A 13823-nucleotide genomic window follows, 5' to 3' on the forward strand; every position below is an offset into this window, starting at 1 on the left:
TACTGTTATCTGTGTAATGCTTCTTTTGGCCAGAGCCTGCAACCCCCCCGGGATCACTTGAGGCCCCCCTATTGGGGCCAGCCCCCCAGTTTGAAGACCCCTGCTCTAGGCCAATCTTTAATTTAGGCACTTAATCATACCCTTAAACAAATCTACTAATTTACTAATTTCACCAGTCATTATTTTATTTTTTGGTCAGACATTGTCAAGAAACTTGTGATCGAGTGCTTAACAAATAAATAACCATAACCACAACCAAGACACTGTGAAACCCAATCGCAGGTGTTTGAGTGGGGAAGAAAGTCAGTACGCACTTCGTATCCCTCACCTTCTTCCTGAACACTCCTGTCCCTGACCCACTCCTCAGGCGGCACCCCAGCTCCTCCCAAAACTCCTCCCCAAGTTCCTCCCCCTCCCATGGATACTCACGAAGAGATGGAGGAACTTGAGCAAGCGCTTGTGCGTCAGGATGTGGAGGATGTTGCCCGAGGCTGGGTCCAGCACCGGCAGACGGTGGATCTTGTTCTTAATTAACGAATACACAGCATCAAAGAGGCTGAGGAGAAGGCAATAAGAGATCAATCAGGGATCTGCCGTGGACTGCTCAAATCTCTCACTAGTCACCCATCACCCACTGTCCTTGTGAAGGTCTTTGCATGTTCCACCACAAACCCAACGGTTATCCATAAGAGTTCTGAGAAAGTGGGGCTACGGGTGGAACATACATGTAAAATTCAAGTCTTTCTCTGTGGTCTATAGCTTCCCTTACCATACATTTTTAAACATTACAGAATTGAAAATCCGAAAAAGATAAAAAAACTAGTGTTGTTTACAGTTGTTCCATCACACATTAACCTGGAGGGCTAATAAAGCTGCCCAGCGTCAAGGTGAAAAGGGAGGAATGATCCGTATCTACAGCATCTAGTGCATTCCTGTTCTTTTCACCTGCGCTGGTGCAGAATGGGCTGCCTAACCCCAATGCAGACACCCTTACACCACGGTGTAAGGGTGTCTGCATTGCATGCAGAATGTTTTTGTGCAGGGAGAGGAACCTTCCTGGACAAAAACAGTCCTGGAAAGCTATTTCTCCTCGTTGTGCGCCTCCACTGGGGAGGTGTAAGAGTTTGGTGCATCCCCAGGTTTACAAGCTCATGTATATCTGGGGGAGCATCAAAATCCATGGTTGTTGCGTGGGGACACCCACCTCGACGCCCATGGAACACCTTGCGCAAAGTGGGACAAGGCAGCGATTTGCGCTGCCTTGCCTTACTCCAAATCTATGGGGCCACTCAAAGCCACGCAAAGTGGCTTTGAGTGGCCTCATAGATATGAGTTTAAGGTTTGCACTGCCGTTGCGTCACAAAAAGTGATGCAACGGTGGCACAAGGGGCTCATAAAAATGCCCGTTGAGTAATCAGATAAAATCACAATTCAGGAAGGTGTGGCTCAGCTCCACATTTCTGCAAAAAAGCAGAAAGCACAAATATAGCAGAGAATGTTTAAGTCCATGGCCTCCTTGTTAAGACCCAAGACAGACTCTGAGTTGTAAATCATTACTGAAAATCCACCAGAATAGTACAATGCCAGTTTAACTGGAATGGAAAGAGTCCTTCATGGGGTAACCAAAGGGTGGCCTCTCTAGAAACCTCAATGGAAGGGCAGGGGGTGCACCAACATGCTTTGAAGAACACCCAGAAGTGTGCTGTCACCTCAGTCTTCCAGATGAAAACCAAAAGAGAAAGCCTGGAAAATGCATTCATGGCAGAAAATCTATGTATCTAAAATCGTATCATCGAATGATAAATTTACCAAGAGACGATCAGTATGATGTGGAGGTCTAGATGACATATCCAATTAAGAAAACCCTTACCATGGCCCTTGTTTAAATATAAGGGGTCTGCAGAGCTCTAAAAATATCATCTTATGACTATCTCTGAAAACTATGCGTAGTAGGTGAACGCCAATTATTCAGCCCAATCCAGTCACCTTGAGGAAAGATACGACTGCCACAGATACAACATCATTCCTCAATAAAATGGTTCATGTGATCCCTGGAATAAGAGAGAGCTTAATCCACCTCGGAGAAGGTGTCTGCGAAGAACACACAATTATTATTATTTTCAAATGCATACTACACGTTTCCACTTAAGGAACAAAAACATCAAATATTCTCCACCATACAAGAGTGCAAGCCTTGTGTAATGATCTTCAGTGCAGTGCCTGTTTATACCAAAACACTGCCATCTTGCTTGAACTCATTTGCTAACGGAATACAGTGAGTGGGCACCACTGCCCAGGCTCAACCACCGCCATCTGTAACCTATTAACTGTGGCTAACCTAGTGCTCAGAGCCTGAAACCAAGGCCAATATTCCACTATTGATCGCGAACCACCTCAGACCCATACCTCTTAGAGATGGATAGAAGCAATCTCTGTGTGGTTAACGCTAAAGCCAACGACCATCAATGTGCTAAAAAAGTCCCAGAGGCTTTTCTTATTTTAGAAACTGTGAACATGGGCAGAAAGAAGGCAAGCAGGACATCAAAGGGGTTTAGTATCAGTTGCTGTGTTCACTTCTGGGAATCCCCAATGCTGCTGCTACCCATGTCCCTTGGCTATCCTTAGATGGTGAGGACCAAAATACATAAAAAGTGGTCAGCTGGATAATTCTTCGATGTTGGTGGACGTGCTCATTGCTTCCCTAACGGCCAAGTTATATTCAGTGTGGTCCCACCTTTGGCATTGAATCTATAAAAGTTTGAAGTTTATTTATTTTTCTTTCAGCTCCTTCTCAAACAAAAGATTTGAAATGGAACCGCGAATCTGAATTCTGGGACTTCAAGTTTCCCTTTTTCCATTAGAACTATGGACCTAACAGTGCCAAGGGTTGGCAAGAGAATAAATTGGAGAAAAAAAACATAACAAAAGTCTTGAAATCAAATACCACACTAGAGAATCAAATACAATGAATACTAACCACATTAAGTATAATTTGTTACACTGGTGCGATATTATCGCACAAATAAAAAATCACCACATCCCTTGGTTCACTAATAAACTTTTCGTGATGAAACAAAAGGAATGCTCACTTGAATTGATAGGGCCAAAATCCAACTTGCAATCAGTTAAACATCTCTGCAAACTCCATAACTACAACTACAAAAAATAAATAATTCAGCCAAAAAATGGACTGTAAAAACTGTGTTGAAACAGCAGCCAATTCAACAAAAGTACTATTCAAAATCTAAATAGAACTAATCCTTCTTGGCAAGATGCACCAACACAGGGAGTATGTGACAATCTCAGTAAATATTTCAGTAAAAAAAAATAATAGACATGCGGGGGAACAGTGTGAATCTCAAATCTCATTCCATATCACTCTACCATCAAATACTCCAACCAATCAATAATCGCCTTAGCAATCCTACTCTTAAGTTCTTTGACCTACTATCTGCAACATAGTATAGTTTGTCTTTACATTATGTCCATCAGGCTCAGTCTATGGTATGATACCACCATAGCTCACTAAATCATGGTTCTGTACGCTGGTAGAAAATGTATCCAATTTTTGAATGTCTTCCTCCAAATAAGGACTTACCCCGATTCCTTACAACAAGCGATCATAACCCCAATCTTCATAAAAGGAAACAGACAACTCCCACCCTGCTAATTACAAACCCATTTAATTCCTTCCATATCTGGCCATAATCACAGAATCATTTGTCACCTCCTAGTTAACAATTTTCCTTAAAAGCAAATAATCTACTACCTGACTTCAAATTTGGCTTGAAACTTAACGACAGTACAGAACTTCGGTACATTCGTACACATCAGGGAAGATTTGCTAAGAATCAGTGACAAAGAACATATTGCTGCCTTGTTTCTATTGGAGCCTTCGAAACAGTTGATCATGAAATACTTTTAAATGCCCCCAATCTACTCCAAGACACTGAAGTCAGCATTCATGATAAAGCCCATGCCTGGATTCAGTCCTTCCGTACAAACAGGAAACAATGCATCAGAAAGAAACAATTCATTTCTGGAATCGCCACTGTCAAGCATGAAGTACCAGAAGCTAACTTCTTTATTGCAACTGTTCAATGTAGACGTGCACCACCTACACAGACGTGCTATCCTCCTGATGGGCTGAGTGTGCAAACATATGCCAGTGACACCCAGATTCTAGCTGACCTTCACAAAAACAGCTCAGAGCCCTCAGCCCCTGCTTACTTGCATCTAGGCACTGGATGATTACAAATATTCCCTCGCTAAACACAAATAAAAATAAAGATATTGACAACTTCCTTTTATCTGGCCATCAGAACTAGAACCTCTCCGTGCACCTGTCAAAACTGCAAAAAAGTTAGGAGCCACATTTGACTCAGACCACTCATTGTCACTTCATGCACAAGAAATCACGGCAGGAGTTGGCTTTACATACGGTAAGACAATAGGACTTTACGTTACAAAAAACAAGAAATTCACTGAAAAACAAAGGTTAAAGTGACGTTATAGTTAGGTGCAAATTCCAGTGACAACATCGCATTTAAACCACTAAGATTCACCAGTTAGAGTTCTCTCAAGTAACTACAACTAGTGCCCTAGGGTAACTTGGGTACAGCATACCAACCCACGCATTACATCACTCATGATGTTCTATAACATCACTGAAAACGTGCTGCAACATTTGAAAGGAAATCATTAATGAGAAGAACGTGCGTGGCAGGAGTGAAAGTTACAGCTACCTTAGAGCCCGAGTATAACATCACTTTAACCTTTGTTTTTTTCAGTGAATATATATATATATATATATATATACTCATATCCTCCTGTTTCAATTTGAACAAGAACTGCAGCACCTCAGGAGCTCAGAAATCACTTCTATGTGATTGTGACATGAAAGGTAAAAACATAACAAGCACACCAATATGGGCAACACGTTTCGGCTGATAGCCTTCGAATGGACCATAATTACCCTTCCCAATACCATTGCAAATACTTTACTAGTCCATCAACACGTTCAATAATTAAAAATTAGACCTTGCACCAGTCTTTTCTTGATTGGGAATAAATGTCTGTCATTTTAACGCCATTCTCCCAGCTGCCTGTTAAACAGTGTTATATTTACATAGAGTTGTGTTTAATTCTATATTACATTTTCAATTGTAACAGCCCTAATACAGTGCACAATTAGAATACCCTTTGTAATGTGACCCCTCATAAAGTGGCAAGAAATATCTCTGTTTATGCCATATTTGTTGCCTCGCAAGCATCACTCTTAATATATCTATTGTATTGTGATCACTATTAGAGTGACGCACTGTAGATTTAAAGCGACCATATTATATCTATTATATTATGACCTGAAGTGACATCCTGTAGGAGGCTGGACTGGCTTGTGGTGAGTACCAAGGGGTACTTGCACCTTGCACCAGGCCCAGTTATCCCTTATTAGTGTATAGGGTGTCTAGCAGCTTAGGCTGATAGATAATGGTAGCTTAGCAGAGCAGCTTAGGCTGAACTAGGAGACGTGTGAAGCTACTACAGTACCACTTAGTGTCATATGCACAATATCATAAGAAAACACAATACACAGTTATACTAAAAATAAAGGTACTTTATTTTTATGACAATATGCCAAAGTATCTTAGAGTGTACCCTCAGTGAGAGGATAGGAAATATACACAAGATATATATACACAATAGCAAAAATATGCAGTATAGTCTTAGAAAACAGTGCAAACAATGTATAGTTACAATAGGATGCAATGGGGAAACATAGGGATAGGGGCAACACAAACCATATACTCCAAAAGTGGAATGCGAACCACGAATGGACCCCAAACCTATGTGACGTTGTAGAGGGTCGCTGGGACTATTAGAAAATAGTGAGAGTTAGAAAAATAACCCTCCCCAAGACCCTGAAAAGTGAGTGCAAAGTGCACTAAAGTTCCCCTAAGGACAAAGTAGTCGTGTTAGAGGAATAATGCAGGAAAGACACAAACCAGCAATGCAACAACTGTGGATTTCCAATCTAGGGTACCTGTGGAACAAGGGGACCAAGTCCAAAAGTCACAAGCAAGTCGGAGATGGGCAGATGCCCAGGAAATGCCAGCTGCGGGTGCAAAGAAGCTTCTACTGGACAGAAGAAGCTGAGGTTTCTGCAGGAACGAAAAGGGCTAGAGACTTCCCCTTTGGTGGACGGATCCCTCTCGCCTTGGAGAGTCGTGCAGAAGTGTTTTCCCGCTGAAAGGACGCCAACAAGCCTTGCTAGTCGCAAATCGTGCGTTTGGCGTTTTTGGACGCTGCTGGGGCCCAGGAGGGACCAGGAGGTCGCAAATTGGACCTGAAGAGAGAGGGGACGTCGAGCAAGACAACGAGCCCTCACTGAAGCAGGTACCCGGAGAAGTGCCAGAAACAGGCACTACGAGGATGCGTGAAACGGTGCTCGCCAAAGTTGCACAAAGGAGTCCCACGTCGCCGGAGACCAACTTAGAAAGTCGTGCAATGCAGGTTAGAGTGCTGTGGACCCAGGCTTGGCTGTGCACAAAGGATTTCCGCCGGAAGTGCACAGGGGCCGGAGTAGCTGCAAAGTCGCGGTTCCCAGCAATGCAGCCCAGCGAGGTGAGGCAAGGACTTACCTCCACCAAACTTGGGCTGAAGAGTCACTGGACTGTGGGGGTCACTTGGACAGAGTCGCTGGATTCGAGGGACCTCGCTCGTCGTGCTGAGAGGAGACCCAAGGGACCGGTAATGCAGCTTTTTGGTGCCTGCGGTTGCAGGGGGAAGATTCCGTCGACCCATGGGAGATTTCTTCAGAGCTTCTGGTGCAGAGAGGAGGCAGGCTACCCCCACAGCATGCACAAGCAGGAAAACAGTCGAGAAGGCGGCAGGATCAGCGTTACAGAGTTGCAGTAGTCGTCTTTGCTACTATTTTGCAGGTTTGCAGGCTTCCAGCGCGGTCAGCAGTCGATTCCTTATCAGAAGGTGAAGAGAGAGATGCAGAGGAACTCGGATGAGCTCTTGCATTCGTTATCTGAAGTTTCCCCAGAGACAGAGACCCTAAATAGCCAGAAAAGAGGGTTTGGCTACCTAGGAGAGAGGATAGGCTACTAACACCTGGAGGAGCCTATCAGCAGGAGTCTCTGACGTCACCTGGTGGCACTGGCCACTCAGAGCAGTCCAGTGTGCCAGCAGCACCTCTGCTTCCAAGATGGCAGAGGTCTGGAGCACACTGGAGGAGCTCTGGACACCTCCCAGGGGAGGTGCAGGTCAGGGGAGTGGTCACTCCCCTTTCCTTTGTCCAGTTTCGCGCCAGAGCAGGGGCTAAGGGGTCCCTGAACCGGTGTAGACTGGCTTATGCAGAATTGGGCACATCTGTGCCCAACAAAGCATTTCCAGAGGCTGGGGGAGGCTACTCCTCCCCTGCCTTCACACCATTTTCCAAAGGGAGAGGGTGTCACACCCTCTCTCAGAGGAAGTTCTTTGTTCTGCCATCCTGGGCCAGGCCTGGCTGGACCCCAGGAGGGCAGCTGCCTGTCTGAGGGGTTGGCAGCAGCAGCAGCTGCAGTGAAACCCCAGGAAGGGCAGTTTGGCAGTACCAGGGTCTGTGCTACAGACCACTGGGATCATGGGATTGTGCCAACTATGCCAGGATGGCATAGAGGGGGCAATTCCATGATCATAGACATGTTACATGGCCATATTCGGAGTTACCATTGTGAAGCTACATATAGGTAGTGACCTATATGTAGTGCACGCGTGTAATGGTGTCCCCGCACTCACAAAGTTCAGGGAATTGGCTCTGAACAATGTGGGGGCACCTTGGCTAGTGCCAGGGTGCCCTCACACTAAGTAACTTTGCACCTAACCTTTACCTAACCTTTACCAGGTAGAGGTTAGACATATAGGTGACTTATAAGTTACTTAAGTGCAGTGTAAAATGGCTGTGAAATAACGTGGACGTTATTTCACTCAGGCTGCAGTAGCAGGCCTGTGTAAGAATTGTCAGAGCTCCCTATGGGTGGCAAAAGAAATGCTGCAGCCCATAGGGATCTCCTGGAACCCCAATACCCTGGGTACCTCAGTACCATATACTAGGGAATTATAAGGGTGTTCCAGTAAGCCAATGTAAATTGGTAAAAATGGTCACTAGCCTGTCAGTGACAATTTGGAAAGAAATGAGAGAGCATAACCACTGAGGTTCTGGTTAGCAGAGCCTCAGTGAGACAGTTAGTCACTACACAGGTAACACATTCAGGCACACTTATGAGCACTGGGGCCCTGGGTTACCAGGGTCCCAGTGACACATACAACTAAAACAACATATATACAGTGAAAAATGGGGGTAACATGCCAGGCAAGATGGTACTTTCCTACACAACCCCCCCCCCAAACGAAGAACAATAAGACTAGCCATGACCTGATGAGTCTTCATTGTCTAAGTGGAAATATCTGGAGAGTCCATCTGCATTGGAGTGGCTACTCCCAGGTCTATGTTCCACTGTATAGTCCATTCCCTGTAGGGATATGGACCACCTCAACAATTTAGGATTTTCACCTTTCATTTGTTTTAGCCAAAGTAGAGGTTTGTGGTCTGTCTGAACAATGAAGTGAGTGCCAAACAGGTATGGCCTCAACTTCTTCAGAGCCCAGACCACAGCAAAGGCCTCCCTCTCAATGGCAGACCAACTCTTTTCTCTAGGGGTCAACCTCCTACTAATAAAAGCAACAGGTTGATCCTGGCCCTCAGAATTAAGTTGTGATAGGACTGCCCCTACTCCTAATTCAGATGCATCAGTTTGGACACAGCTCCTCAAAAGCTTTCTGACAGTTTGCTGTCCATAATACCTTTTTAGGCATTTTCTTGGATGTGAGGTCATTAAGAGGGGCTGCAATGGAGCCATAGTTCTTAATGAACCTCCTGTAATACCCAGTGAGGCCTAGGAAGGCTCTCACCTGAGTCTGAGTGGTAGGGGGAACCCAATCAATAATTGTTTGGATTTTCCCCTGAAGTGGTGCAATCTGTTCCCCACCAACAAGGTGTCCCAGATAAACCACCTTACCCTGCCCTATCTGGCACTTTGAAGCCTTGATAGTGAGGCCTGCCTTTTGCACGGCCTCCAAAACTTTCCATAGGTGGACCAGGTGATCATCCCAGCTGGAGCTAAAGACAGCTATATCGTCCAAATATGCTGCACTGAAAGCTTCCAGCCCTTGCAGGACTGTGTTCACCAACCTCTGAAAAGTGGCAGGTGCATTTTTCAAACCAAAAGGCATTACAGTAAACTGGTAATGTCCTCCAATGGTAGAAAATGCAGTCTTAGGTTTAGCATCGTCTGACAATTTGATCTGCCAATACCCTGCAGTCAAGTCAAAAGTGCTTAGATACTTGGCAGATGCCAGTGTATCTATGAGCTCATCTGCCCTGGGGATAGGGTGAGCATCAGTTTTGGTTACCAAGTTGAGACCTCTATAGTCTACACAAAACCGCATTTCCTTCTTTCCATCTTTGGAATGGGGTTTTGGTACCAGTACCACAGGAGAAGCCCATGGACTGTCAGAGTGCTCAACCACTCCTAGTTCTAACATTTTCTGGACCTCTTGCTTTATGCAGTCCCTGACATGGTCAGGCTGCCTATAGATCTTACTTTTGACAGGTAAACTGTCTCCAGTATCTATAGTGTGCTCACACCAAGAAGTGGTACCTGGCACAGTAGAAAAGAGTTCAGAGAATTGATCTAGGAGATTTATGCAATTGTCTTTCTGCTCAGCAGTGAGACAATCAGCCAAAACTACACCTTCCACAAGAGCATCTTGTTCTGTGGAAGAGAAGAGATCAGGTAGAGGATCACTGTCTTCTTCCTGTCCCTCATCAGTTGCCATGAGCAGGGTGAGATCAGCCCTGTCATAGTAGGGTTTCAGGCGGTTGACATGGAGCACCCTAAGGGGACTCCTGGCAGTGCCTAAGTCAACTAAATAGGTGACTTCTCCCTTCTTTTCAACAATTGTGTGGGGACCACTCCATTTATCTTGGAGTGCTCTTGGGGCCACAGGCTCCAAGACCCACACTTTCTGCCCTGGTTGGTACTGAACCAAAACAGCCTTCTGATCATGCCATTGCTTCTGGAGCTCTTGGCTGGCCTGAAGGTTTTTACTGGCCTTTTTCATGTACTCAGCCATCCTTGATCTGAGGCCAAGTACATAATCCACAATATCCTGCTTAGGAGCTTTTAAAGGTTGTTCCCAACCCTCCTTTACAAGTGTGAGTGGACCCCTAACAGGGTGTCCAAAAAGAAGTTCAAAGGGGCTGAAGCCCACTCCTTTCTGGGGTACCTCCCTGTAGGCAAAAAGGAGGCATGGTAGAAGGATATCCCATCTCCTGCGGAGTTTTTCAGGGAGACCCATAATCATGCCTTTGAGAGTTTTATTAAATCTCTCCACCAGTCCATTTGTTTGTGGATGATAGGGTGTTGTGAACTTATACGTTACACCACACTCCTTCCACATGGCCTTTAAGTATGCAGACATGAAATTGCTTCCCCTGTCTGATACCACTTCCTTTGGGAAGCCCACCCTGGAAAATATTCCCAGGAGGGCCTTTGCCACTGCAGGTGCTGTAGTGGTCCTTAAAGGAATAGCTTCAGGATATCTTGTGGCATGGTCTACTACCACCAAGATAAACCTATTGCCTGAAGCAGTAGGAGGGTCAAGGGGGCCAACTATGTCAACCCCTACCCTTTCAAAGGGAACCCCAACCACAGGCAGTGGAATAAGGGGTGCCTTTGGGGTGCCACCTGTCTTGCCACTGGCTTGACAGGTTTCACAGGACTTACAAAATTCCTTTGTGTCCTCAGACATCCTAGGCCAATGAAACAGGGGAACAAGCCTGTCCCAAGTTTTCATTTGTCCTAGATGCCCAGCTAAGGGAATGTCATGTGCCAGTGTTAGGAGGAACTTTCTGTACTCCTGAGGAATCACTAATCTCCTGGCAGCTCCAGGTTTAGGATCCCTATGCTCAGTGTACAAGAGGTTGTCCTCCCAGTAAACTCTGTGAGAGTCACTGACATCCCCATTAGCCTGTTTGACAGCTTGCTGTCTGAGACCCTCTAATGTGGGACAGGTTTGCTGTGCCACACTCAGCTCCTCTCTGGCAGGCCCCCCTTCACCCAAAAGCTCAGCAGTGTCTGCTTCCAGCACCTCTGGTGTAGGTTCTGCACAGGGAGGGAATTCTTCTTCCTCAGAAGTAGAATCCACTGTAGAGGGAGGGATAGTAGGAAGTGGTTTGCTTCTACTAGCCCTAGCTTTAGGGAGCACTTGGTCCATTGTTCCAGGATCCAAGCTTCCCTGTCCTTTTTGCTTTTTGGCCTGAGCCCTTGTCAAAGCAAAAATATGCCCTGGGATGCCCAGCATTGCTGCATGGGCCTCCAACTCCACATCTGACCAAGCTGATGTCTCCAAATCATTCCCTAATAGACAGTCTACAGGTAAATCTGAAGCTACCACAACTTTCTTTGGACCAGTAACCCCCCCCCAGTTGAGATTTACAACAGCCATGGGGTGGCTAAGTGTGTTGTTGTGAGCATCGGTTACTTGGTACTGGTGACCAAGTAGGTGTTGTTCAGGGTGGACCAGTTTCTCTATGCCATAGTCACACTGGCACCAGTGTCCCTGTAGGCTTGAACCTCAACACCATTTATTAGGGGTAGCTGCTTGTACTTATCCATATTAAGGGGACAAGCAACTAAGGTGGCTAAATCAATAGCCCCCTCAGAGACTAACACAGCCTCTGTGGCCTCCCTAACAAGGCCAACCCCAACTAAATTACCAAAAGTGAGCCCAGCTACTCCCTTAGATTGGCTATTAGTAGGTTTGCTCCCACAACCACTGCTATTAGTAGGGACACTAGGTGTAGCAGTAGGGGTTGTAGTGGTAGGAGCAGTGGTGCCTTTCTTTGGACAACTGGGATCTGTTGTCCAATGGCCTTTTATTTTACATAAATAGCACCATGGTTTCTTTTCCTTGTTCTGATTAAAGGAGGATTTGGACCCACCACCCCCACCAGAGTGTTTTTGTGGGCCTGATGAAGACTCATTTTTAGATTTGTCCCCACCCTTGTCTGAAGACTTACCATCCTTCTTTTTGTTGCCATCTTTGTCACCCCCTGTATGAACTTTTCTGTTCACTCTTGTTCTGACCCATTTGTCTGCCTTCTTTCCCAATTCTTGGGGAGAGGTCAGATCAGAGTCCACCAAGTACTGGTGCAACAAATCAGACACACAATTATTAAGAATATGCTCTCTCAGGATTAAGTTATACAGGCTGTCATAATCAGTAACTTTACTGCCATGTAACCACCCCTCCAAGGCCTTCACTGAATGGTCAATGAAATCAACCCAGTCTTGTGAAGACTCCTTTTTGGTCTCTCTGAACTTTATCCTGTACTGTTCAGTGGTTAAGCCATAACCATCCAGGAGTGCATTCTTAAGAACTTGGAAATTATTAGCATCATTTTCTTTCACAGTAAGGAGCCTATCCCTACCTTTTCCACTAAATGATAGCCATAGGATAGCAGCCCACTGCCTTTGAGGGACATCCTGTACAACACAGGCCCTCTCAAGTGCAGCAAACCACTTGTTAATGTCATCCCCCTCCTTATAAGGGGGAACTATCTTGTGCAGATTCCTGGAATCATGCTCTTTTGCAGGATGACTATGGGGAATACTGCTGCTGCCACCATGGGTTTCTAAACCCAACTTCTGTCTTTCCTTCTCTAGTTCAAAAGACTGTCTATCCAAATCCAGCTGTTGCTTTTTAAGCTTCAGTCTGGTTTGTTCCACCCTCAACTTATTGAGTTCCCTCTCTAACATTCTGTCATCAGGGTTGGTGGGAGGGACATTCCTAGATACAGAGGTATGATGGGAATGAACAGAAGGAGACCTGTCCCTTACAGAAGCCACCCTAACAGCTTGGCTAACAGAAACATTACTACCAGTATGGTGAGAATAAATGCTTTTGCTATGATGTGAGACAACACTATTTGTATGGTGTGGCTCATCATCATTACCAACTATGCTAGACTGTCTAGTAATGGGCAGGCTAGGAAGTTTCTTTCCTGAATCTTTTCCTGGGGGAGTCCCTGAATCAGATTGGGAACTATTAGGTACTTTTTCAACAGATGAGGCACCTATGGCCTTATCCTGTTCTCTAAGCATGTTAAGTAACAGTTCCAAGGAAGGATTCTTCCCTACACTCAAACCTCTCTCTATACAGAGACTCCTTGCTCTTTTCCAGCTAAGGTTGTCATATGCAAGTTTGGACAGATCAACATTTTGGCCTGTGCCAGACATTTTTAGAGAGAGTTAAAGTGATAGTAAAAGATAAAAAGTTTGTCAGAGCTTTTAGAAAGACAGAGAAAAAAACTTTTAAAACTTTTTAGAACTTTTTAGAAAGTTAGAAGTACTTTTCAGCACTTAGAAAAGAGTGAAAAGAGGAAATGCAAAACTTTTTGGCTATGTGTATATACACTGACCTTGTTTTGTATATTTTTCTCTTATGAAAAGTACAATGACAAGAGTGGTAAGTAGTCTCAAAGCACTTATCCCACCACTGCACAACCAATGTAGGAGGCTGGACTGGCTTGTGGTGAGTACCAAGGGGTACTTGCACCTTGCACCAGGCCCAGTTATCCCTTATTAGTGTATAGGGTGTCTAGCAGCTTAGGCTGATAGATAATGGTAGCTTAGCAGAGCAGCTTAGGCTGAACTAGGAGACGTGTGAAGCTACTACAGTACCACTTAGTGTCATATGCACAATATCATAAG

The 13823-nt window shown here is 45.1% G+C and overlaps 1 protein-coding gene across 6 annotated transcripts in view; it reads right to left on the reverse strand.

Moving 5' to 3' along the window:
• PRKAG3 (protein kinase AMP-activated non-catalytic subunit gamma 3) overlaps positions 1–13823 on the reverse strand; it is a 313220-nt gene that overhangs the window by 45438 nt on the left and 253959 nt on the right. For all 6 annotated transcript variants that reach the window (XR_011202029.1, XR_011202032.1, XR_011202031.1 and 3 more), the window contains one exon: positions 430–556. Coding sequence is in view for 1 of the 6 variants with exons in the window: in XM_069227140.1 (XP_069083241.1) it covers positions 430–556 (127 nt within the window). In the remaining 5 variants the exon portion in view is untranslated. The remainder of the gene's footprint in view (positions 1–429; positions 557–13823) is intronic.

The sequence above is a fragment of the Pleurodeles waltl genome, chromosome 3_2, assembly GCF_031143425.1.
Source record: "Pleurodeles waltl isolate 20211129_DDA chromosome 3_2, aPleWal1.hap1.20221129, whole genome shotgun sequence".
Taxonomy (NCBI): Eukaryota; Metazoa; Chordata; class Amphibia; order Caudata; family Salamandridae; genus Pleurodeles; species Pleurodeles waltl.